General features: G+C 50.7%; 1 protein-coding gene across 4 annotated transcripts in view; it reads right to left on the bottom strand.

The window, feature by feature from the left end:
• Window positions 1–12,177: 12,177 nt before the first annotated feature.
• The window catches only part of Cd276 (CD276 molecule), a 31,484-nt gene continuing 16,478 nt past the window's right edge, over window positions 12,178–27,183 (bottom strand). For all 4 annotated transcript variants that reach the window (XM_041679860.1, XM_041679861.1, XM_041679859.1 and 1 more), the window contains 6 exons: window positions 24,446–24,784; window positions 22,695–22,991; window positions 18,392–18,526; window positions 16,285–16,326; window positions 14,942–14,977; window positions 12,178–13,663 (listed from right to left, as the gene is read on the bottom strand). In XM_041679860.1, coding sequence (XP_041535794.1) covers window positions 13,641–13,663; window positions 14,942–14,977; window positions 16,285–16,326; window positions 18,392–18,526; window positions 22,695–22,991; window positions 24,446–24,784 — 872 coding nt within the window. In that variant the 3' untranslated portion in view covers window positions 12,178–13,640. The remainder of the gene's footprint in view (window positions 13,664–14,941; window positions 14,978–16,284; window positions 16,327–18,391; window positions 18,527–22,694; window positions 22,992–24,445; window positions 24,785–27,183) is intronic.

Genomic DNA, 27,183 nt, shown 5'->3' with positions numbered 1-27,183 from the left:
CTGCTGTGATGTGTGGCAGTTAGAAGCTGAAACTAAAAAGGTATCCTAACTTTGTCCCCACCACTCTGTTGCTAAGGGACTTTGGATAAACAGTTTAACCTGTCTCTACACAGGGGACTCTGCACAGCTGCGGCTGGGTTGCTGCAGGTCTTCACACTGAGTCCCTCGGGCAGCGGTTCTCAACCTTCCAAATGCTGTGACCCTTTAATATACCTCATGTTGTGGTAACTTCCAACCACAAAATTATTTTTATTGCTACTTTATAACTGTACTTTTGATACTGTTGTGAATTATAACGTAAATATCTGATATACAGGGTATCTGATATGTGATCCCTGTAAAAAGGTCATTCGATCCCCAAAGGGGTCTTGACCCACAGGTTGAGAATCACTGCCCTAGATGGTTAGACGGAAGCTCCCTTGTAACTGAGGTTGTGTGTGTGAATCGGGTTCCAGCAACTAGATACATAATGATGAAGTTTGGAAGATGGAGCTGGAGGTTGCCTATGGCTGCTTTGGGCTGCTTTCAGCCAGCAAAACTGACCATGGACATGAAGCAGTGTTTCTCAGTTACCTGGGTGCTGGGAAGCAGGGGCAACAGATCTCTGATGTTTGACAGGCTAAAGCTCTCTTTGTCTTCAGCCTCTCCAGTTCTGGGAATTGAGGTGGGTGCTACTCTTCCTGGTTGGAGTGTATTCTGATCATCTTACCTCTGCCTTCGATATGCTGGGATAGCATGTGCCACCACGCCTGGTTTGATGTGGTATTGGGGAACTGACCCAAGAGCTTTCTGCACAGTAGGTTCTCTACCAGCCGAGCTACACCCACACCCGGGAAGCATGCTCTTAAACTCAGCAGTTCCAGTGATCTCTCCCACATACGCATATTCCTTTGGCTACTGTAACGAGTCACCATGAACCCTTACAGTTCTGCAGACCAGACGCTCAGAACCCTTCTGCTAATGTCAAGGGCTAAGCAGAGGTCTGCTCCTTCTAGAATGTTTTAAAATTCCTTTAATCCCCTTTAATTCTCAAGGGAATTTTTTAAAAAAAAAATCCACGTTGATACTTTCTGCAGGCTCTAGATGCCACCTACACTCCTTGACTAATGGCCTTTTCCTCCAGCTTCAGCCCAGCTCTCCTTTCAGTTCCTGTTGTCCTGCCTCCCTCTTCCAGGAAGACTTATGATGAGATTGGGTGCACACTGGATGATCCAGACAGGGTCTTAAGACTTCTTACCTACCAGATAGGCACGTCTAACCTTCTGACATCACAATATTGACGATAATGTCCTCTATGAAGTTTGCATTCAAGAACCACATAACCTACTTACAAAAAAAAATATTTCAAAAATATCCCATCATGTTTTAAGTAAGTCTTGTGCTAGCAACATTCATAGTTATCTTTGGGCACAATAGCTTGTGTTTCACACTGGACAAGCTCGAATCTCTTTTGCCCTATGAAGTGGTTCCACAGGCTCCAATACTTCCAACATGGATGCCTTAGGGGACTGGTCCTCAACCTACACTGGTTCATTCTGTGGTATTCTGTGCTCTGGAAGGCAATGCTGGAGACCCAGCATCAAGCTCCTTAAGATCTAACAATCTTCCTTTTTCTTCCTAGTTCCTCCTCCTCCTCTTCTTTTGGGGGAACAGGGTCTCGTGTAGCCCAGGCTGGCCTCAAGCCTGGTATGTAGACAAGTGTGACTATAAACTTAAGAACCCCTTCCCCCAGCCTTCACCTGTCAAGTGCTGGAGTCATCATGTTAGGAACTGAACTCAGAGCTTTGGACATAGACAAGCACTTTACCAACCAAGCTACATATTTCTTCTCCTCTAAGACTTTTGAAAGCATCCAACACCCTATAGTTAAATCCTTTTTATTTGAAATTCAGTGGCTTCTATTCTGAAATTTTGTTTTCGATTTTGTTTCTCAAGACAGGGTTTCTCTGTGTAGCTTTGGAGCCTATCCTGGAACTCACTCTGTAGACCAAGTTAACCTTGAACTCACAGAATTCTGCCTGCCTCTGCCTCCCAATGCTGGGATTAAAGGCGTGTGCCACTACCACCCAACTCTTCTTAAGTTCTTTGTTCCTCCCTTGGGGCCCAACCTTGATCAGATTAGAATAAAAGTGTAGTTCACCTACTGGCTCATGGCTTACCCTCTACAATAGCATAGAACCTGACGTAAAGAAAAGCTGCATGGAGAAATTAGGTAGGAGGGGCAATAGCTTGGAACAAGTTATCTTGGGCTGAGTATGAAGCTCTTGGTGCAGCAGAAGCAGGGGATTAGCCTGGGATAGGAAAGCCATCACAGCCTCACTAAGTACCCCCAAGACTGGACACATGCCAAATCATGTGTTCTTTAGCGTCTAGGCTTGTACCGAAATTGTACAAATAGCATGCAACCGACCCAGTATACAGAAGATTATCAGAGGTCGAGTCTAGTAAACAACCAATCAGCAGAAGGTCAGCTTTCTTCTTCAAAGCTTGCCCGTGTGTGTGTGCGCGCCTGTGAGCATGTGTGTATGTACATGCATGTATGTGAGCATGTGTTCTAAAGCCCAGAGGAAACTTCAGGTATCATCCTCAGAAATGCTGTCTATCTTCAATGAAACAAGGTCACTTTAGATTAATTAGGCTAACTACTCAGAGAGCCCCAGGGATCTACCTGTCCCTGGTTCTCCAGCACTGGGATTACAACTACAAGCCTCGTGGGGATTGAACTCAGGTCCTCAGACTTGGAAGGCAAGCACATTACCAAATGAGCTGTCTCCCCAGCCCCAGGATGAACATCTTTTGACTGAGGGCAGGAGAAGAAACTGATAAGATGTCCTCAGTCCCTTATATCACTGTATGCCTGAATGTATGTCAACTGAAACAAGTGTGTGACCCCCAGAACCCAGAAGGACATGCCTAAGCCTGGGGGTAGATAGAACAAAGAAACTGCTCCCTCTGTGTACCAGATGGAGCTGGGGAGATGGCTCCCTAGGTGAAATGCTTGTCTTGCAAGCATAAAGAGTTATGATTCTCCTGAACCCATGGACTCTCAGTGCTGAGGAAGTTGAGGCAGGAGGATTCCTGGGCCTCACTGGCCATCCAGTCTAGTCCTCTAGGTGAACCCTAGGCCATTGAGAGACACTGTCAGAAAAGGTGAGCAGCACTTGAGGAATGGCAGCCTCCCTGTCACACGCACACACACACATACACACACGCACACACAGGGACATACACACCTGGACATCCACAGTCACACATAGAAACGCACACTCACAGAGGTGTCAGATGTATTCAGCAAACTGAAGAAACGTTGTCACTTTAGATAACATGGATGACTAGATGGCACTCAATAGGTGAGCCACACTTCTCTCAAAGGCCACCTCCTCTGACGGGCAAGCACTGAAGGAAGACCCCCAAATCAGAAAGCCTGAAGGTTCTGCTCATGTACACTGTGACATCAAGCGGACCTCTGCCCTCCTTCAGCCTCAGCCTTCCTCATCCATCCAACGTCCTCGTGCGCATGGTAAAATGAGGAAAGAATGGGGCACAGTGAGAGATGAGGAAGGTCAAGGGAGTGGGGTGATAGAATCTGGGGCTGGGGCAGGAAAGGGGCTCCGGCTGGGGAGGGGAGATGGGAGGTCAGAGGTGTCAGTAACGAGGTCGCAGCAGCCAGGCCTGGGCACGGAGAACCGACCCTCCTCCTTCCCAATGTCAGTACACTTCAAATTAATAATTAAAACGCTTCCTGTCAGATACCAGCCGACACATAATTAGAGCAACTCTGGGCTTCAGGCGACAGAGGTGAAAACAGCTCTCATTAGAAAGGGACTTTCCTGAGGATCAGGAAGGTGAAGGTGGAACCCTCCTCCCAGATTCTTCACCAGGGCCTCCCTTCTGTCGACACAGGGATGAGGTTTCCTTTCTGGCTGCGGAGAGGCGGTGGACCTTGATGTCTCCACCTGTCCCTGGAGGGCGGATGAGATGCCATCCTAGACAGATCTGAAAGGGGAATCTCCAAGAGCTAGGCAAGAAAGCGGGCACCTAGGAACTGCATACAGCTTCCAAAGGCCAGCGGGTCGCGTCTGTGGCCATGTGCAGATCCCCAGCCAACACCACGACCTGTACTCAGGAGTTGCTACTTTGACCTTTCCAGCCAGGGCTACTGGAGATAGCTGAGCCCAGCCACCAACTCTTCAGGATTAAGACCACCCAAACCCCTCCCCACCAAGTCATAGCACCCATGACTTCCTTCTAGAATATAGTCTTCCTCCAGTCCTAACCTCCAAAGCTGTGGGTTCCAACCTATCTCAGCCCCTAAGGATCATAGCCAGGACTTGCTGTCCATGGCTCTAAAGTCCAATCTTCAGTTCTTCCAGAAGCCTGGCTTGTCTCCCCACCCCCTCAACCACTAGCTCCCAAATCATACTGCCTTGAGTCACACTGTCCGCACTCCAGGCCTAGACACCTATCCGCACTGCAGGTTGGGTAATGGAGAGACCTGAGTGCCTACCACACAGGGCTTCACCAAGTGGGGCCACCTTCTAGAGCTGAGTAATGGGAGGGAGTCTGTGCTCAAACTACCTATTAGAAAAAAATCATTTTAAAGCGATGTTGTGCGACTTCATTGAAGTTGCCTTCATAAATATTTCAGAGGTGTTTATTAAGAAAACCACAGGAGCAGAGAGGAGGTTGGTGAGGCTGGGAGGGGAGACGGCTGATGGGATTTCAACTGTTGCTGCCACCAAGTGACACCAAGACCTGGCCCTGGTGGCTGCCAAGGGGGAAAACCCTACTTAGAGAGGACCTTGGCAGCTCAGACGTCCCTACTTTCATTCTTTGGGTAGAGCAGAGTCCCAAGGACACAGTATTGAGCTGGAGCAGGTATCCCCTGGGTCCTTCTCAGCTTTGTCTCCAGTAACAGGATAATCCCATCCTTCCTCTGAGCTGAACCACACACAGCAGAGATGGAGACAGTCCTTTCAGACTAGCTGATGTTCCCAGAATGTTTTATGCTCTCCTTGGTCCTTCTCTCAAACACTCCTACCCAGTGCATGCACCTATGCAAGACCACCACCGCATGAACCAGGAGCAGCAGAGAACCCTTACAGGACCCAACAGAGCACCATCCCTAAAAGACCCTCAGCCCAGGGCCTGCCTCATTCCACACACAGGCAGGGAGGATCCTCCTGGGGCCTGGAGAGGTTAGTAGCCTGCTGGAGAGGTCAGTAGTTCCTCCTTAGAGGAACGACAGGCTTGGAAGTCCAAAGACCGTCTTTGATGATGCTCCACTCCTCAAGAAAGCTTTCTTCCCCGAGGCAGAGCCAACAAGGCAATTAAACTCCAAGAGTGTAGAATCGATCTGCAGGTCAAGAAATGACATTGATTCGTGTGCTGGTTCTCCTGGGGCCATGGCTGCTTCTCTCAGGTGCTCAGATCTCTGACTGTCACCTTTGGCTGAGCAGTGGGCTTTCTGCTCCCTCCAGCCACTCTTCAGCTCCCACTATCTGTGCGTGTGTGTTACCTCTATCAAGTTCCCTAATGCCTCCTGTTTGTCCTGGCTTTGCCTGCCTTACTCTATCAGGGCAGATCTGCCCATTCATACTGGAATGTGCCGGTCATGTGGCCCCAGGAAGGCTCCGCCCATTTCAGTCCTTGGGGAAGAAGGGTGCTTGCTGACCCCAATTTCCAGCTGCAGCCTACAAGGACACAGAACAATCAGTACTCAGCTCCGGCGGGAACTGCGCAGGTGATCCCATCACAGGAAGTGGGAGTGGGCCGTCAGCCTTCTGGCGCCGTCTCTGGTAAACAATAATAATAATAATAAAAAGAATTATTCGCAATTACCATGTCAGTTGTTTCTGGGTAAATAAAGGGCTTCTAAAAGATTTCTCAAGCAGCTTATTCCTTTAAGTAGGTTAAGGGCCCTTCGTAGTCTCATTTGCATTATTCATTGCTGGGAAATCCTTTTTTTTTTTCATGGAGATTGCAGAAGTAAACTCCAGCCACAGTCAGTCGGTTCAGAGAACTGAATTAATGTGGTCTGGGTCCATCTGGAGAAGGGTGGAGCTGGGGGGTGGTGCACAGTCTAGACCAGCTGCTGGGGCGGGGGCGGGGTGTCTCTGGGAAAACAATAGGCAGCCCTTTGTGTGGCTGGGAAACACTGAGTGCAGAGCTGGGCTGGGAAGGATGGGAGGAGAGTATAGAACCAGAACAAGCAGAGAAGGGAGGGCAGGTGCTGGATGATCCTGGGTGAATGCTGAGAGACACAGTTCTGTGAATAAGAGACTTATGAATCCGAGCCAGGCTGCTTCAGCCACTCTGCCCTCTTGTCCTTCATGATTACCCCTCCATTCCCTCGGTATTGCCCCCCAGATGGAAGGAATATGGTCTCTCTATATACTGCTCCAAGGTCTGAGTGCTCAACCCAGGCCACTAACACACTCTCTTGCCAGGCTGACCCAGATCTTCCTGGACACAGCCCACAGGATCCGCAGAAGAACAGAAGACAGACACCAAGGAAATCTGCACTCTGGCCATGCCTCCCAGGGCATTAAGGCCCTGAGCCTAATCTCCTAAGGAGGCCAAGCCACCCCTACAAGCTGGCCAACATCATTAGCAGTGACAAGGACCTGGATGCAGTTGCAAAAAGCATAGAGACATGGGACTGGAGAGATGGCTTTGCCATTAAGAGCACTTGCTGCTCTTTCGGAAGATTGAATCCAATTCCCAGCACCATCCCTCTTCTGGACTGTGTGGGCATCCGGCGCAACAGTGGTACACAGACATACGTGCCAGAGGAACAAGAAACAGTGCATTGGGCTGGAGAGATGGTTCGATGGGTAAAGTCCCTGCTGTGCAAGAGGCGGACCTAAGTTCAGATACCCAGAACCCACATAAGAAGCTGGACATGGGAAAGCATGCCTATAACCCCAGCCCTGGGAGAGGCAGAGACAAGTAGGTCCCAGGAGCTTGCAGTCTAGCCCCAAAGAGCAAGTTCCAGGTTCAGTGAGAGATCCTGCCTCAAAAAAATAAGGTGGAGAACAATTAAGGAAACTACTCTGAAACCACCCTCTGCCGCTTGTGCATGCATGGCTAAACACGCCTACATGCACACGAGTACATACATACATATAGTTACAGACACACACACACACACACACACATGAACGCATTGTTTCATTAGTAACAGTTCCACTGCACTGCTTTAGCAAATAAGGCTTTGTAAACAGGTAGGCCTCTCCTCCTCACCTCCAACAGTAGGAGCAACACAGTACAGGGACTTTCGTGGCGGGGATATAGTAACACAGGGCCTGGATGTAATTAGGCCAAACACCTGGACCTGGGAGCATACTGACCTTGAACCATGAACCTTGATGGCAAGTCTAGAGCCTGATGAGGAACTAGGCCTGCAGGAAGTTGAAGGGGCGGAGGCCAGTTGGAGTGGTAAGAGCCAGAGAAGAGAGACACTAAGCTTAGTCAGTCTGGCTAGTGTGGGTCTATAGTACAGTGGGGACCCCAAGATACTCTGGAGTAGGGCCACCTCTATGATAAGGGTCAGGAAGAGAGAGAAGGCTACTTCCCTAATAGTGTGGGCACAGGCTCACAGACTGACAGTTGCTTACAGGAAGGAGACAGATGGTTCCTCCCCATGCTAAGCATACAGTGCTGGAGAGAGGAGGGAGCCAGAATCAGTCACGTGACTGTGCACATCTGGAGGCCCAGGAGGGTGACAAGAGAGAGACCCAGAGAGAGGAAGTAGAAGTGGGAAGGAGACCCCCATCTGCTATCAGAACGCTGAAGAGACTTTGCCATCACGCATGGCACCACATCCCTCTTCTCTCCAGGGCCTGGATCTGACTGGTGACAGGAACGTGGGGTTTCTGCTAACCTCCTGGGCCCCACAATGCATTTAACCACTTCTGCTGGTCTTCCTTACTCCAGTTTTCTGAGCTTCTGGCCACTGGAAAACAAGGATCCCTTGGTCAGCTACCATAGCGACGGAACAGCTGGTTTGCCTTGGTGCCTCCTCTCAAAGCTCAGGGGGGGTCTCTCTCAGAATTCCATTTTGCATTAACTTGCGAAGTCTGGTTAGAGCCCCAAAAGAACACGCATCAGCTGTTCAGCAGTGACCTCAACCAATTGCATCAGAACTTCTGGGGACGGAGCCCAAGCACCAGTGTTACTAAAACCTCCCTAAGTGATTTCAGTGAGCAGCCAGAGTCCGCTGGACTAAATGGGGCCTGGAGCTTTGTCACTGGCGCATCATGTGCAGGATCAAGAAGGTTGCTCTCTTAGGAGTGGATACATATGAGCTCAGCCAGGTCTTCAGTCTGGAAAGGACAATAATAAAACGTGTTTCGAGGAGGGCAAAGGGAAGTTTGGTGGTGGGGATGTTTTGCAGCACAGATGTTTAGGAAAGGTAGGAGGCAAAGATCACAACTTTTCCATCTAAAGGTTAGGGTCTGTCTACCCCATGAGACCTAGATTTCCCCCTGCTCCAAAACGCCCTGCCTCATTAGTGATGCAATAATGTCATGGGAAGACCCTAGAGCTGGTGGAGCCAAATGGCAGGTTATGAATGCCTTGGGATTCAGTGCGGGCAGATGATTGCACTTCCCCCAGGCACCTGAATCCAAGATGCTGATAAGCCTTCCCATCAATTATGGCCAAGAATTCTGCACTCAGAGCCCAGCCTGATATATTCAGGCCACAGGTCTGCATCCACATATCTAGTGGGTGGGTAGACATATTTGCCCAGGTTCAAGAGCCCAGAAATGGACACAGCTCCCCCAAAAATGCTTAAGAGTTCAGAGCAATAACAGAAAGAAGCAGCCACAAGTCCTGGACACTGATTTAGAATCTACTTTGCTAGTGACCCTGTATTCTCCTCTTGCACGGGCCCAGCTGGAAAGGCAGCTCAGACAGCAGGCAGCTCCACCAGGGTTTCGGATGAACTCAGAGAACCAGGGATGTAGCTCCTCAACAGTGCTTGTTTGGCATGCATGGAGCCCTGGGTGCTATTCCCAGCACTGTATATGGTGGTTTCAGTGGCGCACACTGTAATGCCAGTGCCTGGAGGGTAGAAGCAAATTCAGAAGTTTGAGGTCACCCTTGGCTATACAGTGAACTTGAGACCAGTCGAGGATACAAAATGTTCTGCCCCTGCAACCCAAATAAAATAAAAGGTGCCTAGCAATCCCACGGGCAGAACCTCATGGTATGGAAACCTGTATTAGTTGTGTCCAAAGTACAGGAACTGTGCTTCTAGATCAAGCACTAGGAGCTACTACCTCTCTGCTTACAAGGAATGAAGGAAATCTTTGCTAGAAGCTAGATACAAAATAGCATCACTGTCTATTCAGCTACTAAGTTCAAGAAGTAGGGCTAATTCACCCAGAAAGCAGCCAGATGGTACCCCTGGGTGGGGCTGTTGCCTGCGGAAGGACATAAGGGAACTTTGTGGGGTTCCAACATTGTTCTAGATCTTGATCAAAGAAACAGTGACACTTGTGTAAAGAATCATGAACCCACATACTGAGGAGGAGCAAAATTTAGATGCCGGATGTGTCGAATATCAGTGGAAAGAGAAAAGAGGAAGAAGGAAGAGACTTGGGAAATGGTAAAGAAATTCAGGAAATGTTTCAGAATAACTATGTCACCTGGAGAAAAGTCTGGAAGAAAAGCAAATTGTAGCTGGGCAGTGGTGGCGCACGCCTTTAATCCCAGGACTCAGGAGGCAGAGACAGGCGGATCTACGTAGACCACCCTGGTCTACAGAGCAAGTTCCAAAACAGGCACCAAAGTTACACAGAGAAACCCTGTCTCAAAAAACAAAACAACAACAACAAAAAAAAAAAAGAAAAGAAAAAATAAATAAAAAATCAACCATTTGCCTGAGTGGAGGACAGTGGGAGAACAGCCCAGTTCGAGGCACCCCAGCCTGGCTCCTGCTTTTCTACAGAGCCCCTTGAGGAGTTTTGGTTTTTCAGGACAACACTGGCTTCGTGGTGCAGCTTAAGTCTTGGCTTCACTGGCTGGGGAGGTGGCTCAGTGGGTAGAGTGCCATACAAGAACAAAGGCCAGAGTTCAGATCCCCAGAACCCTCATAGAAGGGTCGCCTATAATCAATCTCCTGGGGCAAACGTCCTAGAAAGCCTGGCTGAAATGGTGAGCTGTTACCCTGCCTCAGAATATAAGGTGGAGCGTGATGGAGGAAGACAGCAGATGCCAGCCTTGGGCCTCCACATGTGAGCGCGCACAGGTGTGAACACACATAAGACGCACGCGTAAGCGGGGAGGGGCTTTGCATCTGGAGCTCTAGAAATGGCTCTGCTCGGAATCTCCAGAGTCTCTGCTCATGGACTCCCAGGTTCCCATTCAGTATCCATATCCTGGAACTGAACAAGGCCAAGTGCTACTCTGGGAACAGCCCATCCCAAGCCATCATTCAACTCTACATGCAAGCAGAACAATCTGTAACAAGCCATTAGGAGATCCGGGGACTCAGGGCCCTGTCCACACCATTCCGACTCTTCCTGTTCCCTCCCCATGCGTGACTGAGTGGCCAGATCCAGGTTACAAATGGTGCAAGGGGCGAATTCCGGTCACACCTCCAGCCAGGCAAGCGAACCCTTGCTCTGTCCTCTCTTTTATATGAATGTGACACCTGCAGGCTACAGCTTGTCGCACTGTGAGAATTATTTCTCCATTAAAATGCAGGAATTGGAGCTGTGCCCAGGAAGGGCAGCTAAAAATACTGCTCTCCAAGGCACCTGCCATCAGGGGCCTCAGTGGCCACTCCCCTCACCCTCAGCTTCCAGGCCCATCCCACATCCGCTAAGTCTCTCCTCAAGCACAGGATATCGTCACGTCTGACCCTCACCTCAGCCTGACAGGAAGAAAAGACACCAGCTTTCTCTCTTCAGGCAGATGGGAAAACAGGGGCAGATCGTTGGCCCAGTGTCGCTGCACATCCCACCAAGTCAGCAGTAGCATGGCAGGGAAGTCTCAGTCAGCCGTCACAGGTGCCCAGCTACTTTCTCTATCGCTCTTGCCTGAACCTCACAATGAACCTCCGAACCTCCGAAGCTGTTGTCCAACCCCAGGTGGGACTGAGGTCCAGGGAGGGGACCTCACAAAGGCACTGAGAGTCAGGGGAGGCAGAGCTTTGAGATTTCAAAACCCACCTAAGAGCACCCAGTGTAAGACATCAAACACGGCAGATCTTTTTGTTACCGGAGCCTTCGATTTTATAACAAATCCTCCAGTTTGGGTTGTTACTGTTTTAAGACAGGATCGCAGGTAGCCCAGGCTGGTCTCTAATTCAGAACGTGGGTCAGATGACCTTGAACTCTGATCTCCCTGTTTCCAGCTCCTGAGTGCTTAGAATATACATGTGCAATACCATGTCCCATTTACACAGTGCTGGGCATCAGGACCACGGCTTTATACATGTTAGGTAAACACCCTGCCAACAGAGCTACACATCCCCGGCCCCAAATCACTGAGTTTGTAAAGAATGTCACCCGCTTTTCGTGCAGGACTCTTCACCCTATTCAGTAAAGAAATCCTCAGTGTTGAGATTTGAGGGATATGGTCATGGTAGTTGTGGAGCAGGAGTAAAAAAAAGCTCAGTAGCCCGAGCCCCACAGCAGCGCAGCCTCCAGTCCATGGCTCGGGGTGCTCTGACAAGGCCTCATGCTGAAGCTATTTCCTGAGGGAAAGGGATGCAGGACATTTTGCAGGCTCCCCTGTCCCTGAACCTGGTTCCCTGGAAATTAGTTTGTCCTCCAAGTTCACTATCCCCTCAGACCTCCTAAGTGGAAGGTCTCCAGAAGTGAGCCCAAAGGTGAATGTCCTGCTCTGGGTCACAAAGCAGAGCCAGGTCCTGGGCTATTCCTCATTCCACTGGGGTCAGCCAGGAACGGTGTGCATGCTCATTCCTCTATAGCAGCTGCTTCCTCCTGCCTCTCTGCCTCTTAGGGTTCTTTTGTTTGTTTGGTTTTTGTTTGTTTTTGTTTTTCTCCTCAACTTGACAGAAGCATGAGAAGAGGAACCACAGTGGAGAAAAAGCCTTCATGGTGAGGTAGGTAGCCCTATCCCAGCCTGAATGCCCAGGACGGATTCCTCCCCTCTAGCACCAAGCCGCCCCGCTGTTCGCACACATCACAGGCAAGAAGCTATCGAAAGACAAAGGCATTTATTTCTCCCACAGTGCACCCCGTTAACAGAGTCCCAGATTTACTTCTTATTTTATTTTTGTTTTGTCTTTTGAGATGGTTTCTCTGTGTTGCCCCAGTTATTGTGAAACACGCTCTGTGGACCAGTCTAGCCTCAAACTCAGAGATCCTCCTGCCTTTGCCTTCCGAGTGCACCCTGACGCCTGGCCAGAGTCCAAGTAGATTATCCTCACATTCTCTAGTCCTGGGGTGGGAGAGATGCCTTCAAGGGGACACCAGAAGTTCTGTTCTGCAAGAAGCCAGGGCTGTCGGAGACAAGCCAGCTACAAGCCCCAGCTCCAGAATAGCACCATGGTAAGGAGAAGTCCTTTCTTGTCCTCAGGGGCTCCAGCTGTTGAGACGGTCCCAGAATGACATAGGCTGCTGCCCCCATCCAGGTCTGCATGGCTGTGGCCACCTGCCTTTCAGTCCACATCTAGAAAAATTCTAGAAACACCCAGTTCTCCAAGTATGGCAAAGGGCTGTGCTCTCTCCTGGTTTCTGCCCCTACTCAGAGACAGTGTGGGCTGAGAGTGAGGTATCCAGAAACTGTGGGCACAGATGGGTACAATAAGGAGCCATTTCCCAGCTGGAAGCTGAGGTCTCGAGGGAAACGGACTCTGATTTTGCTGCAGGACCTTGGCACCCAGTTCAGCGCTGATCCCTATGATGGCCCTACAGACGTTAATTTAACTAAGAAAGTAAAAGTAACAAAGATTTCAAACTTGGGAAAGCAGAGGGATGAAGGCTGACCCTCTGAGGGGCTCTGAGAACCAGGGCAACCAGTACCTGCTTCCTGTGGGGAGAATGGGCACAGCCCAGGGCAGCCAAGGACACCATGCAAGGCAAGTCTGTACGTGGTCCAGCACGTACAGCTGCAAGTATCACTGTACCTGTGTGTGTTGAGGAGCGATAAGTGAGCTGTATCAGGGCCTTGGGAAAAACCAAGAGATGACTGTGCAGCTGGCTTCAGATAAAGATGACTGGGGTTCATCTGAATCGTTAGTTATGTGCCTTGGAGACCAACAGCAGTTACACAGTCTGTGTGACTTTGGAGGAGCAAGGAGGTGGGGTGGTTTGTGTGTGTCCATAAGACATAAGGCCGAAGGAAGGCTCATGTGTGGTGTAACTGGAGAAACAAGGCCACCGGATGACTCTAGAGGAACAACGAGGTGGAGCGGTCTGTGTGTCGCGTCCTTAAGAAATAAGGCTGCAGGATGGTTGCGTATCGTGTCACTGGAAAAATAAGGCTGCAGGCTGATGGGAATCGAGTCCATCAGAGAAATAAGGCTGTGGGTGGCCTAGGTACCACATCCTTTGAAGAATGGTGTGGAGCAGAACCCATGTGTTGGGGGTGGGGCTCACACTGAAGCTCAACACAGCCAGAGAGTAGGTTCCCCACCTGGGAAAGGCAGCAGCTCCCAGTCAGGCTATTTCCTGTCCATCATCTGCATTTCATGGTAGGATGAAAGAAAAAGGGGAAATGCATTAGAAGCTGGACATTCTATTCCTGGGAATACATCCAAAGTCACTTACCCAGGTCAGGGGTGTGTGCCCCTAACCTGTGCACAGGACAGATAGAGTAAGGCGTGTGTCTTCTTACACCGCTACGCTGGAGGCCAGTATGCACACAGGAACCAGGTAAGACAGTCACTCCACACACTCCCTCCTACTGGCCTGCTTGGTCCATCTGACTCACCCTTCAAGGCCTGGCCCAGTTCCCTCCCCTGGCAGGGCGCCTCTTCCCATCCTAATGACCTGGAGAGTAATGTTGCAGGGAACCTTCTCCCTCTGACCTTGCCTCCCTATTGAAGAGCATTCAAATCTGACACCCCTGGCCCTGGTCCACATCCCAGCTTGCACTAGCAGTTTAGAAGGCTTTGGGTATGTGTGGCCTTGCTCTTCTCCCTTCCTTTGGGTTCTGTCTGTGTCCTCAGGAAAGGAACTGTCATATCCTGTGTCTGCAGTCATCCATCTTGGACACAGACTAAAGTCAAGGTTCCTGTGGGGAGCAGGGAAGCCCATTGTTTCACCTATGGGGTTACTCTGGGTAGCAACTCTCTTCGGCTGAAAGTCTCATCAGAAGGGCTTCATTGTTCTGCACTCACTGTTTCCCAATGACAGGGGGATCTCTCATTTCCTAGGCTTCCTAATAAACCTGCGAACGTGAGTAATGATGACTGCTGTACCGACTGGCCACCTCCTATGCACCAGAAACGTGGCCGCCCAGACGAAAGCTACATTTCTAGGCTCACCTGAGAAACAGGTCACATGACTAGGTTCTGCCCAATGGGATGTATCTAAAGTGACAGCAGCTATTTTTGGCCAAGCCCTAGAAAGATGTTCCCTGCCCTCCTTCTCATCCCTTGCCTCTGGAGGGGGCATGGCAGCCACGGCAGCAACCCCTTGGACCCAGGGATGGAGGCTTCATGTTGCAGGGGACAGAATCCAGGCCCCAGGCTACCTGCAGCTTTCAGACCGTCAGACAGGAGAGGAAGAACTGCCTGGTATAGGTAAGCCTGTGTCTGACATCTGGGTCCTACTGGAGCAGCTGGGACCGGGGTTCCTCTACCCTCCACTATCTCAGCAGGGGGTGAGTGAGTGCTGTTCTTCTTGGGGGGACATAGGTCAGCAGCAGAAGGGTGATGATGGCTGCCCCACTCCCCAGCTTCCTACACAGACACACAAACACACACATTCCATTTCAGGTAATAATATAACTTTACCTTCTTTGTTTTCAGAGTGTTTCAGAGGCCGCAGAGCTGAAAAAAAAAAGGGAAGGAGCATGTGATGAGAGAGGAACCCAAGGGAGGCAGGCAGAGGAAGAAGTAAAGGTGAGGACGCAGAAAGAATGGGATGGGATGGACAGGCTGGGGGCACCATCACAATGCCAGGGGAGGGGCCCCAGACAGCCATCCCAAGCCTCAGTCCCACCTCCACCATCTCTGAATAAGTCCCGTGTGTCTTTTCTCTCTGAGCCTCTGTTTCCTGTTACTACAGACAAGCACCCGTGCCCAGACAAGCTGGAGTTGGGGCAGCACACAGAGCCCAGATCATAAATGAGGTGAAATGAGGACCCAGGGAGGCTGGCATGGTTACAGGTGCCTCCAGAGGCCCAGGGTCACGTGGCCTAGAGGCTGACTAACTCTCCAGCCCATCCTCTCTCCCTTCCTCCCTCCCCCTGCCAACATCTGTCTCTAAGCATGAGACATGGGGCCCTATCCCAGGCTCATCGCCATGCCTGCCACACACACACACGCACGCACGCATGTGCGTACCAACAGGTGGGTAGTGATTTACAGCAGCCCCAGGCATCGCTCCCGCCCTTCCTTCTACTGGGTAGGGAGGGCACTAGTGTCAACTGGAGCAGGCCAAGATGGCTCCTGGGAAACCTGCCTTTCTCAGCCCGGTTACTCCTGTTCCTGCAGCTCTGGGGCACCAGGACCTCAGTACCCACCCTAGGACCAGATCTCAGCCAAGGACCCCCTGCAAAGCACCTGCCTCTCTGGGCTCTGGAGAGAGCTTTGGAACAGCTCTCAGGTGCCATTAGAATAGGGCCAAAATGGTAGTTTACAGGTGAGACCTGGAAGCCCAGAGCGAAGCACTTCACCCAAGTTGCACAGCCTAAGAACAGGGCAGCTGTTTGCTGGATCACGACAGGGCGCCACTGCAAGCTCTGAACAAGACACCAGCCGTGGTACTGCTTTCTATAGAGATCATCTCATTTAACCCAACCCAGAAAAGCCTAGAGACCTGTTCTCATGCCCACATATGGGAAAAATAGGCCAAAGAGACAGTTATTTGCCAAAGGCTCCTTTGTTTATTGTAAGAGACTGCCTCTCTCCTGAAGCCCTCCTCTCCTCCCACCCCTGGGAAGCTCTCAGTTGGTATAGTCCTGATGGACAGGTTAGGGTAGGCAGGAGACGCCTGTGGCAGTCCAGTCCAGTACTCTACCTCCGGACCCTTTCTGGTTTGGGGGCTCCATCTGAGGGTATTTCATTCAAATCTCAGAGCATGAAGTCCTGTTCTCCTGTCCCTGGTGCCTCCCAGTGAAGAAGGCCAGACTCACCTGTCTTGGAGCCTTCTCCATCCCCGTCCTGGTCCTCAGTGCCTAGAAGAATGAATAACACTTTCTCAGTGTTTGCATTCCCACACTTCCACACCTGGCTGAGCAAATGTGACTTCTGGTCGGAATGCTTGAGACCAGAGCAGAGCAGAGCTGAACCTAGGACAGAGTGGAAGGGCCCAGCAGAAAGCCCAGCACTCGTCTGGCCAGGGACCATTTATCCAGCTTTCTACCCACTGGGCCTAGCACTTCGCACACCCACTCACTTGCCACCAGTCGACATCACCCCATCTGCACCCCACTTCTGTTATGTTTTGTATGTGTGGGTGTATGGTTTGTGTATGTGCACGTGTGTGTACATGCACACTAAAGCCAGAGGTTGGCATCCGGTGTCTTCCTCAATCACTCTCCACCTTATCTGAAACGGGGTTCTTCACTGAACATGGAGCGTGCTGATTGAGCTAGACCTGCTGCCCAGAGAATGTCAGCAGGCCTCCTGTCCCCCTAACCCCAGTGTTCCAGAAGCAAGCTGCCACGCCAGACTTACGAGGGTGCTGGGGACCCAAACTCAAGTCCTTATGCTTGCACAGCAGGTCCTTTACCAACAATCATCTCCCCAGTCTCTCCATACCCCACTTCTGTCTGTCTGCGCATCCTCTACCAGCCTCGCACAGCCCAATTAACCATCCAAGTCACAAGCATCACTTACCCACACCTGACCAAACTCCCCCCACTTCCTCCTCAAGCCTACGCTCCTTCCAGCCTCTACTTCCGTCGGCTCCCACGCCCCGTCTACTCATGTGCCACCCACCAATGTCCACCCACTAATACCAATTCATAACCCCCTCCCCCAGCAGATAGTAGTATCTGAGGAAGGCACACTCTCGTGACACACAAGCTAAATGCTCACAAGGCTCTGAACCTTTTCTCACTCACAGACACACTCATCCCTTGTCACACAGCCTTACACACTACCATCTTCATGACACACCACACTCTTGTTTACACCCATCTGCCATGTTCACGCACGGACAGGCAGGTTATACTGATTCACAGAGGACAGTTAGCCACGAGGACTCAGGCTATGGTTCTCTGTGTACCCCCTTCCTGTTCATTCTGTCACAGACACAGCAACTGCTGTGCTTGAACGTCTGTTCCCTCCCAAATGTACACTGAAATCAGCTACCATCCAACGGTGTCAAGGGGCGTGACTTGTGGGCTGGAGAGTTGGCTCAATAGTTAAGAGCATTGTCTGCTTTTGCAAAAAACAAGATTCTGTTCTCAGCACCCACATGGCGAGTGTAATAATAATCTGTAACCACAGTTCCGTGCATACATGCAGGTAAAACGTACATACGCAAAAACTTTAAGTTTAAATTTTAGATTAATTTTATTTTATAGAGGTGACACTTCTAAGGGGTGATTAGGCTCTGGCAGCTCCACCCTTGCAGATGGCACTGCCACTGTGACCTTTTCCCTCTCATTTTCCACCATCTAACGATCAGCAAGGCCTCAGCAGATGCTGGTACCTGGATATGGTACGTACTTTGTGCCTGTGTCTGAGTGTGTTGTATTCGTGCATGCCTGTTCACATGTGTGTGGTTGCCCATGTGGGCGTGCATGTATGTGGAGGCCCAAGGCTGACAGCAGGAGGTTTACTTAATCATGCTCCCTGTTATCCATTAAAGCAGGCACTCTCAATCGAATCCAGAGCTTACTGATTTGGCTAGTCTAGCTGATCAGTTTGATCTGGGAAAGGCCTTTACTTCTCCTTCTAAATGCTGGAATTGCAGACAAGCTGCCATGCCCACTAGATTATTTAGGTGGGTGCTAGGGTTCCAAACTCCAGCCTTCCTTCTTCTATGGCAAGTGATTTCTCTGCTCTCCCTGCTACCTGGATACGATACTCCCAGCTTGAGAAACTCAAGCCAGTAAATTTCTGTTTTTTATTCAATCCTGTCTCAAGTATTCTCTTACAGCTGCACCCAAGAAACTAAAACAGTGACTTGCCTTAAGACATGTGGACATGTATGCACATGTGCATACCTGCATGCACACACACACACACACACACACACACACAAACACAAACACACACATACACGCTTACCTTCATTCTCCTCTTCGCAGCTCTGCTTGATCTTTCTCCAGCACACAAAGGCCAGGGCCACCAGCAGTACCACAAGGCAGACAGAGAGCCCCACAGTCACCCACAGAGCCTCAGGGGGGAATGTCATAGGCTGCCCTAGAAGAAGACAGAAGGATGAGACCATCTTGTTCAGAGGTGTGAACAGGGGCTCCTAGTCACTGTGCCACACTGAGATGAATGAAGCTCACTCAGGCTCCTGTGGCCATAGCTCCATTCACCCTACCAAACCCTGCCACTGTGGCTATGGGTGATGGAAACATGCCTCAGAAGGGAGGGGGTGGAGCCAACAAGCCTGAAGGTGACTAGTGACCACGGATAGGGCCCCACTGACCAAGGATAAGCTTTCTGTATTCTAAGAGTGGCTTAAGGATCTCTAAGCTGACCAAGCGTCCAGTCTCCCAGCTTTTCTGTGTGATGTCACCACAGGGAATCCCACTTCAGCCATTCTCTGCAGAAATCCTGACACCTTCTGGCCTCTGCCCATCCCCTGTCATTTTCCCTTCCTAGCAGGGGTTCCCAAATTCCCCATCTGGCTTAGGAACCATCTCTCCAGAGGCTTCCCTGGTGGTTGCATTCCCATCTGGCTTACATCATCCTGAGGGTCTGACATCATCCTGAGGGTCTTACATCATCCTAAGGGTCTGACATCAGCCAGCTACAGCCCTGGAGCCAGGGTGTGGCTTGTTTTTGACAATCCATGAGCTACTATTAGCTTTTATTTTGTAAAAAGTTACAAAAAGAAAAGAGAAAGAAAGGAAAGAAAGGAGAAACACAGAAGAACAGAAAGAAAAGCTTCAGGGCTCTGGAGAGGAGACTCAGCTGGCAGACTGCCTGCTAAAATACATGAAGCCTGGGGTTCAGTTCCCAGCATGACATAAACTAGCCATGGATTCCCATACCACCTGTGCCCCAGAACTAAGGAGGTAGAGATGGGAGAATAAGAAACCTAAGGTCATCCTCATTGCATACTGAATGCAAAGTCCACTAAGACAATGAGATGCTGACAATAATAAAAAACAGACTAATAAACAACAAACAAAATCAGCAGCTTTCAGAAAAGCGGCACGTGGTCCACAAAGTGGGCACATGGCCCATAAGGTATTCATTCTCTGTCTCTTTACAGAAAGTGTGACTAGTTCTAAACACAGATGAGGGCCTGGAGTGAGTGGCTAAGCCACTCAAGGACTCGTACAGATCTGGGGGAGCCTTACCAAGGGAACATTCACGTGCAGCTCTGAGGCTGCCCCCGTTGGATACCTCAGGTCAAGAGAATGAGTGAGGCCGAGGAGCTCAAGGTGGGGCTGAGGCCAGTAGCTGCCCTAAGCACAGCCCACAGGACCCCAGCATAGATTCCACCCTCGCTTAGAGCCACACTGGCTGCTGGGCAAAGCCTTGGCCTTGGAGGGGGAAAAACCTCTAACAAAGACAGCTGGTTCCTTTTGCCCTCTGGGGGCAGCCTGCAGCCAGGGCATCAGCAGCCTCTGGAGTACACAGGCAGCAGGGCCCTGCACCTGAACCTGCAGAGGCCCAGGCCCAGAGGAACTGGGGTAAGTCCTTGCCGCAAATACGCTTTCCACAAGTATGGGCTGGGGGCAGGGCACGCTGCTGCTCTGGACCCTGGAATCTGAAGAAGCCATCACCCAGGAGAGCAGGAACAGGAGCGGAAGGCCACAGCTAAGGCCGACAGCTAGAAGGCCAGCCCAGAGCACTTATGAGAGACCTCTGGAAATTTCAAGATAGGGTTCCTGCAGCAATGGACAGGGCAGAGCAACAGAAATGCTCAAGGGACTCCATGCCTCCCTGAAGAACCACAGGCAGCTAGTGTTTGCTAGGGGAGGGAGAGACATTTTCTTCAGCGATAGAGCCCCATGACAAAGTGCCCAAGCTCCTCTAATCGATCCCGCACGTGTGCCCCTGTAAGCAATCCTAACCAAAGTCACTGTGTCCCAAAGAATAGACAGGAAATGGGAGGGGGACACCAAGATGGGTCAGCTGGTAAAGAGTCTTCTGGGACTGCCTGACGACCTACGTGCTAGCCCAGAGCCTTTGGGGAAGGGGAGAACCGATTCCCGAAAGTTGTCCTCTGACCTTTGTATACACACACAGTAAATAAGGCATTAAAATAATGAAAGTAGGAGGGGACTAGCTGGGCAGAGGAAGGGGATCAGCAGGAAAGAAAGCGGGACGTGAAATGGTATTAAAGGTGACTATCATCAAAATGCATTATACACACGCATGAAATATCACAAGGAATCTATTCAATATCTAATTAGTATAAGCTAATTACTCAAAGGGAAAATCTCCCCATGCTCACCCCTAAACTGCCTGAAATACTGTCAGACTTCCTTCGTGCCTCTAGCGAAGGACACAGTCAGCTGGGGCTCAGACCTATATCTCCAGTTCTCGCTCCAGAAAGCCCTCTCCAGAGAGGCCTGGCACAGCACTCAATGTCACTCACCCCCATCAGGTGGAGGGAGAGCAGCTAGAGGACTGAGCTTAGAAATCCCAGAATGCTGTACAAGGCAGAGCTGCCCGAAGCAAAATGCAGGCCAAGGGCTCCAAGGCAAGCCAGATCTGTTTTAATGAAAACAGGAGGCCAGCCGCGGGGAGGAAGGGAAACTGGGCTAAGAGGCCAATGCTGGATTCAGATCCCGGCTTGTCTCTTGCTGCAGAATGTGGGAAGCAGGATGCAAAGCGGTCCTCGAATAGAGTTTGGAGAGGCTGGGGACCCTCCAAGCTATGGGCAAATCATGGCCTCTATCAGTTGTCCAATTTTCAAAGTGGTGTCTGGCCCCCCAAAATGTATGGAGCCACTGTGCTAGTCTCTGGTCTTGCGGGGAGTCCCTTTTTACTGGGTCTCGTCTGAATTGTGCTTGGCAACACAAGCCCAGATGAAATTCTTTCTGTGCTAACTACAGAGGTGTAAAGAATGTTCTCTGAGGTGGGGCGAATGCTCTTTCTACATGCAAGTCCTTGCTTCACAGGGTCAGTGCACAGAGTCCAGCCCACCTGGTGTAAGATGCCATGAGTCCTCTGTCCTCCCTGTCTCACGCCACAGTTCTTGGTCTCTCTTGTGAACAAAGTGATTTAGTGTGTGTGTGTGTGTGTGTGTGTGTGTTCACACATGTGTGTGAGGGTACCCACAGAGGCCAGAAAATGGCATGTGACCACTCAGAGCTCTAGGCATTTGAGAACCACCTGATCTGGGTGCTAGGATGTGAATTCTTGTCTTCAAAATAGAGCAGTCAGTGTTCTTAATCACCGAGCCATCTCTCCAGCCCCAGTGAAATATTTTTTTTTCCTATGGTGTTTTCTACAAGGTCAACGTGATACTTAGGACATGAGGGAACACAGGAAGTGACTCCCTTAGATGACACATAGACTGGCTCCCTACAGACAAGCCTAAGGTTTACCCAGACACCATTGGAAGTAAAGAGCTGGGTGGGCTGGGGGTGTCGGGCAGAAATTGTGGGATGGAAAGACAAGGACCAGTGATGGACAACCTGCTCTCCTGATCTCAGAGATGTAGGCGATCCCTGGGAAAGCTTGCACGCCCCTGCGGTAGGACCTAGGGAGCTAGACCTAGCACACAGACCTACCAAAGCACTGTATCGTCAGGGACAAATACAGACGGTGACTGCCTACCTTGGCAAGAAGATGAGCCTAAGTCCTCTTTACAGCCTAAAGCACTGGAGGTGCCAACCTGGGCTAGAGCTGACCTGGAAACCAGAGATGAAGTGACTTCTCCAATATTAGAGGTTCAATCTGGCATTGACCACATGGGGGCAGTAGAGACAACTCTGGCTATCTAAGGGCCCAATCTAGAGGGAGGGCTGCCCTTGACCCAGGTGAGTAGGCTCCACCTGGGAGGTCCCACAGTCTCCCAGGGCTTCACAGTTGCAATTCCTTCACACACCAAAGAAGTGTGCGCTGGAAGCAAGACAAACACACCCTCTCTTGTCTCTAAGCGAGCCTTGCGGCTGCTCCAAAATTCTACCCACCCTCTAGATTCCAGGCAGGTACTTTGTGGTCCATGTAGTAAGAGGCGTAAGAGCTGTGGGAAGCATGTTCAGGAGAGCAAACGCTAGAAATGATTTCCATCAGTTCAAGGAAACAAGGACCTTAAAGACGTCTCAATGGGGAAGCTCTGGGAATGTTTGAAATCGACACCCTAATGAGTGTTTTTGTACTGATATTCAGGTTAGGGCCTAGACAGGAGGTAGCTGCTCCCTTAGTCCTTCCCTAGCTAACCTTCTCCCCTTACCTGTGATGGTGACTGAGCCGTGAGCATCTTGCTGCAACACGGGGTTGCGTACCAGGCAGCTATAGGTACCATTAGCACCCAGCACCACCCTCAGCACGCTGTGGACATCAAACAAGCCCCGCTCATTGGCCATCTGGGATGTGGTCACATTGTCAGTCAAGGGCAGTCCCTGCCCATCCTTCCAGAACACCTCAGCCTCGGGATAGCCCTGGTAACTGGAGCACGTGATGGTCACCATGTTCCCCGGACGCAGGATCTTATTGGGCTCCAGGGTCATGCTGGGCTTCGAGTAGGGGGCTGGAGGGTGGCAGAGGGAAGAGATCAATAATGGTCAGGTCAAGAGATACAGTGGAGCAAGGACACATGGGCTGTTAGCTAGGACAGCCTGGGGTCTGATGGTGGGGTCAGCAGGGGACAAGCGGGTGGGCTGCATGCAGACTGGGTAAGGGACAGACAATGCTCCCTCCTGGTACTGAACTGCCACCTGCAGGCTAGCAGCAGCACTGACAAAGTCCCGGATGTTCACAAAGCTGCCCTCATCGGCTACATACGTGTGAGCGGTATCCTCAAGAACACACAGCCCTAAGCCAGAAGGTCAGGGGAGAGTGCTGCACCCTGGGATAGTCCCAGCCCTGGTCCCAGCCCGTGGGGAAGCGGCACACCAGCTAGTTAGTGCCCATCAGTTACCCGATGAGGTTAAACTGTGGAGCCAGGCTCGGGGAGGAATGGTCTAGGGTGGTGTCACTGTCCAGCAGGGCCACCACGGATCTTCAGAACCTGGACCTCCAGAATCATGGAGACAAAGCAGTAAGAAAGGACAAGGCCTCTCCAGCTGTTTCGCAGCCTCTTTGACCATCAAAATCCAGGCCTTGTTCCTTCCCATTCTCTAGGCAGATCGTTTCAGATCTGACCTCCACAGCAGGCTGGCCTCGTCTGACAAGAGCCATCCCTGAGGTCCAGACTTGGGCAATGACATTGTCAAGCGCTCCAGCAAGAGCGAACCCCTTCTCCAGCAGAAGTTCTGTGGCTCTCCTGTCCCGTGGCTTTCTGCTGACCTAGATACATCTCCATCCTTTCCAGAAATTTCTATAGCCTTGGAGCTGGGGGGTGGGGTGGTCAAGAAGGCCTTTGCTCAGTGACTCCACACTACTTGGAGTCCCCGCCCATCATTCTCCTATCACTCTCAGCTATCCCCATCGTCTGGGAGACTGAGGATAGGGAACTAACTTCCTTTAACTTCAAATGCAATCGACAGAACTATAACCTCTCTTTAAGGTGCCACTTAAAACCAAGAAAAAAAAATCCATGGGGCTTCTAGGGGTTGTCATGGTGACTGACCTGTACACATGTTACTGCACCACCAGGCTGCGTACCAGGCATCTGTAGGTGCCATTAGCACCCTGCACCAGCCTAAGAATGCTGTGCAAGTCAAATAAGCCACAGTCCTTGGCCAGCCAAAAGGTGGTCACATGATCAAACAAGGTGATCCCTGTCAGAACACTGTGGCCTCAAGCCACACAGGATTGTCACCTCGTCCCCAGGTCGTTGTAGGGCTCCAGAGTCATGCTGGACTTTGAGCAGAAGGCAGGAGGGTAGCAGAGTGCAGGGGTTAGCAGCATCATCAGTGCAGGAGATACAGTGGGAGAGAGGCTGTTAGGACACGAATGAGATCTGTGGGGAGCAGTGTATGAGAGGCCACGTGCAGAAGAACGGAGCGTGGAGGTGGAAGGCGACCCCCTCGCCACACTCACCTGCCACCTGCAGGCTAACAGCAGCACTGTCAAAGTCCCGAATGCTCACGAAGCACGTGTAGCTGCCTTCATCGGTGACTCGGACTCGCTGCAGCCGCAAGGATGCGTTGCCCTGTACCAACAAGTCAGGGAAGAGTGCTGTGCGGTTGGCATAGGCACTGCCTCGGTCCTGGCCCTCAGTGAAGCTGTGTACCAGCTGTTTGGTGTCTGTCAGCTGCCAGATGAGGTTGAGCTGTGACAGACTGAAGCCAGGCTCCAGGGAAAAGGAGCAGCGGAGGGTGGCATCAGTGTCCACCAGGGCCACCACAGGGTCTTCAGAGACCTGGACCTCCACAGCTCCTGGGGGTGAGTCAGAGGGCGGTTAGAGTGGGGTTTTCAGGGTCTCTCTCCTTCCCCAGCTATCTCTAGGCTCTGCACAACCTTCCTTTTAGGTCTGTGGCTCAAAGAAAGTTCCACATCGGGCTGGAAAGATGGCTCAGCAGTTAAGAACATTGCCTGCTTTTCCAAAAGTCCTGAGTTCAATTCCCAGCAACCACATGGTGGCTCACCACCATCTGGAATGAAGTCTGGTGACCTCTTCTGGCCTGCAGACATACACGCAGACAGAATATTGTATATATAATAAATAAATATTTAAAACAAAAAGGAAGTTCCACATCTATGCTCCTCACCGTCAGCAGCTATTCCATCAACAGGAATTAGGAATGCGACAAGGACCGAGACCAGGTCACACCCTAGAGCCTGTTTACATCCTAATAGAAGAGAGAGGCAGTTTGTGACGAACACAGATAATTATCAGCTTCCCATTAGACTATGGGGGGGAGGGTTGGAGAAGTGGGGCTGTGGCCGTGCCTCAGTGTAGAACTCTTGCCCAGTTTTAGATCCACTCTGTCCCAAAAAAGGAGAGAAAGAAGAGAGGAAGAGAGAGGAGAGAAGGGGGGGGGGAGAAGAAAAACAAAAAGAGGAAGTACTATAAAAGAGAAAGAGAGAACAAAAGAGACTTGGCGCCAGGTCCTCTCCACCTGCCGGGTCATTTGTATTTCCCACAATTACATACTATTTGGATAACTAGGCAGGGGTGCCTATAAAAAGTGAACACCTAACGTCCTCAGTGATTTTCTTTGGGTGAGAGAAATTCATGGGTGCTTTTCCTTTGCTTCACTTCCTAAACAGACATACAAGAAAGAACACCCCTGTCTTTAAATAAAGTGCAAAGCATGCGCTCTGTGAAACACAGAGCCTATATAAGTGGGCGCCAGGAAGGGGAGTCAGCAGACAGAAAGGCCTTGAGGTAGGGGTCAGTGAGAGCCTAAGGGAAGGCAACCCATCAAGAAAGGAGGAGGCAAGACAGGCTTTTGAGAGACTGGAAGAAGCCTGGGGTTTCTGCCTTCGAGGGAATAGCATTAAGGAGGACAGCAGTTTTTAAATGTTATGTGGGTAGCAAAGCCCGAAGCTTGCCTGGCTCCTCTACACAGGGAGACTATATTGTATGTAGAAGGGTAAGAGGGAGAGTGGTCAGGGGCCACCTCAGAGGTCCTCATAAGAAGTGATAGTGAGGGCTGGAGAGATGGCTCAGCGGTTAAGAGCTGCTCTTCCAGAGGTCCTAAATTCAATTCCCAGCAACCACATGGTGGCTCACAACCATCTGTAATGATTTCTGGTGCTCTCTTCAGTCCTGCAGGCACATGTGCAGACAGAACACTGTATACATAATAAATAAATAAAAATGTTTAAAAAAAAAAAAAGAAGTGCTAGTAAAACCGGCCAATGATGGCGCACGCCTTTAATCCCAGCACTCGGAAGGCAGAGACAGGTGGATCTCTGTGCGTTCGAGGCCAGCCCGGTCTACAAAGTGAGTTCCAAGAGAGCCAGAACTGTTACTCAGAGAAACTCTGTCTTGAAAAACAAAAAAATAAAATAAAACTGTTGTAGTGATCCAGTAGAAGAAAGGGCACGTGAGGAGCACAGGAGTCAGCTACAAGGATGACTCCTTTACTCCCAGCACCATGAGGCAGAGGCAAGAGATCTCTGTAAATTCAAGCCTGCCTGGACTATATAGCAAGTTCTAGGCCAGTCAGAGCTCCATAGTGAAACCTTGTCAAAAGAAAAAAAAAAAAAAACAAAACTGAAGAGTGGCCATAGAACCAGCCAGATCTGAGATGCAGTCAGAACTATCAATATTTGCTGATTGATGACGGGAGAAGGAAGGAATGTGTGGTGGTTTGGACGAGAATGGCTCCCACAGGCTCGTGTGTTTAAATGCTCCGTTCCCAGCTGGTGGAACAGTCTGGGAAGGGTTAGGAGGTGTGGCCTTGTCAGAGGAGGTATCACTTGTCAGAGAGGTCTCTAAAGCTCATGCCATCCCTCACTCTGCTGTGTGCTTGTGGATTAGATGTAAGCGCTCAGCTGCTGCCCAGTGCCTGCCTGCCTTCCTGCTGCCACATTCCCCACCTTGATGACCATGGACTCCCCACCCCCTACACTGTAAGCAAGCCCCCAGATGGAATCCTTCCTTTTAAAGCTGCCTTGGCCATGGTGGCTTTTGTCACAGCTATAGAAAAGTAACTATGTAACAGAATGTAAATCATCCTGCAGGAAACCCTGAGTTTCCAGAGAAAAGGGCCCTGGGGCAGGTGCCTCTGTGGTCACCTGTGCCCTCTGTCCCGTGGGCTTCCCAGCAGCTTCCCTGCCAGGAACCTCTGTTTGCCCGTCATCTCTGCTTCCGCAGCTCCGAGAAG

This window comes from Microtus oregoni, unplaced genomic scaffold (genome assembly GCF_018167655.1).
Source record: "Microtus oregoni isolate MIOR12 unplaced genomic scaffold, Mior012 000032F_ref0000030, whole genome shotgun sequence".
NCBI classification, from domain to species: domain Eukaryota; kingdom Metazoa; phylum Chordata; class Mammalia; order Rodentia; family Cricetidae; genus Microtus; species Microtus oregoni.
The sequence above is the reverse complement of the archived record's forward strand: the minus strand, read 5'-3'. Positions and strand labels throughout refer to the sequence as shown.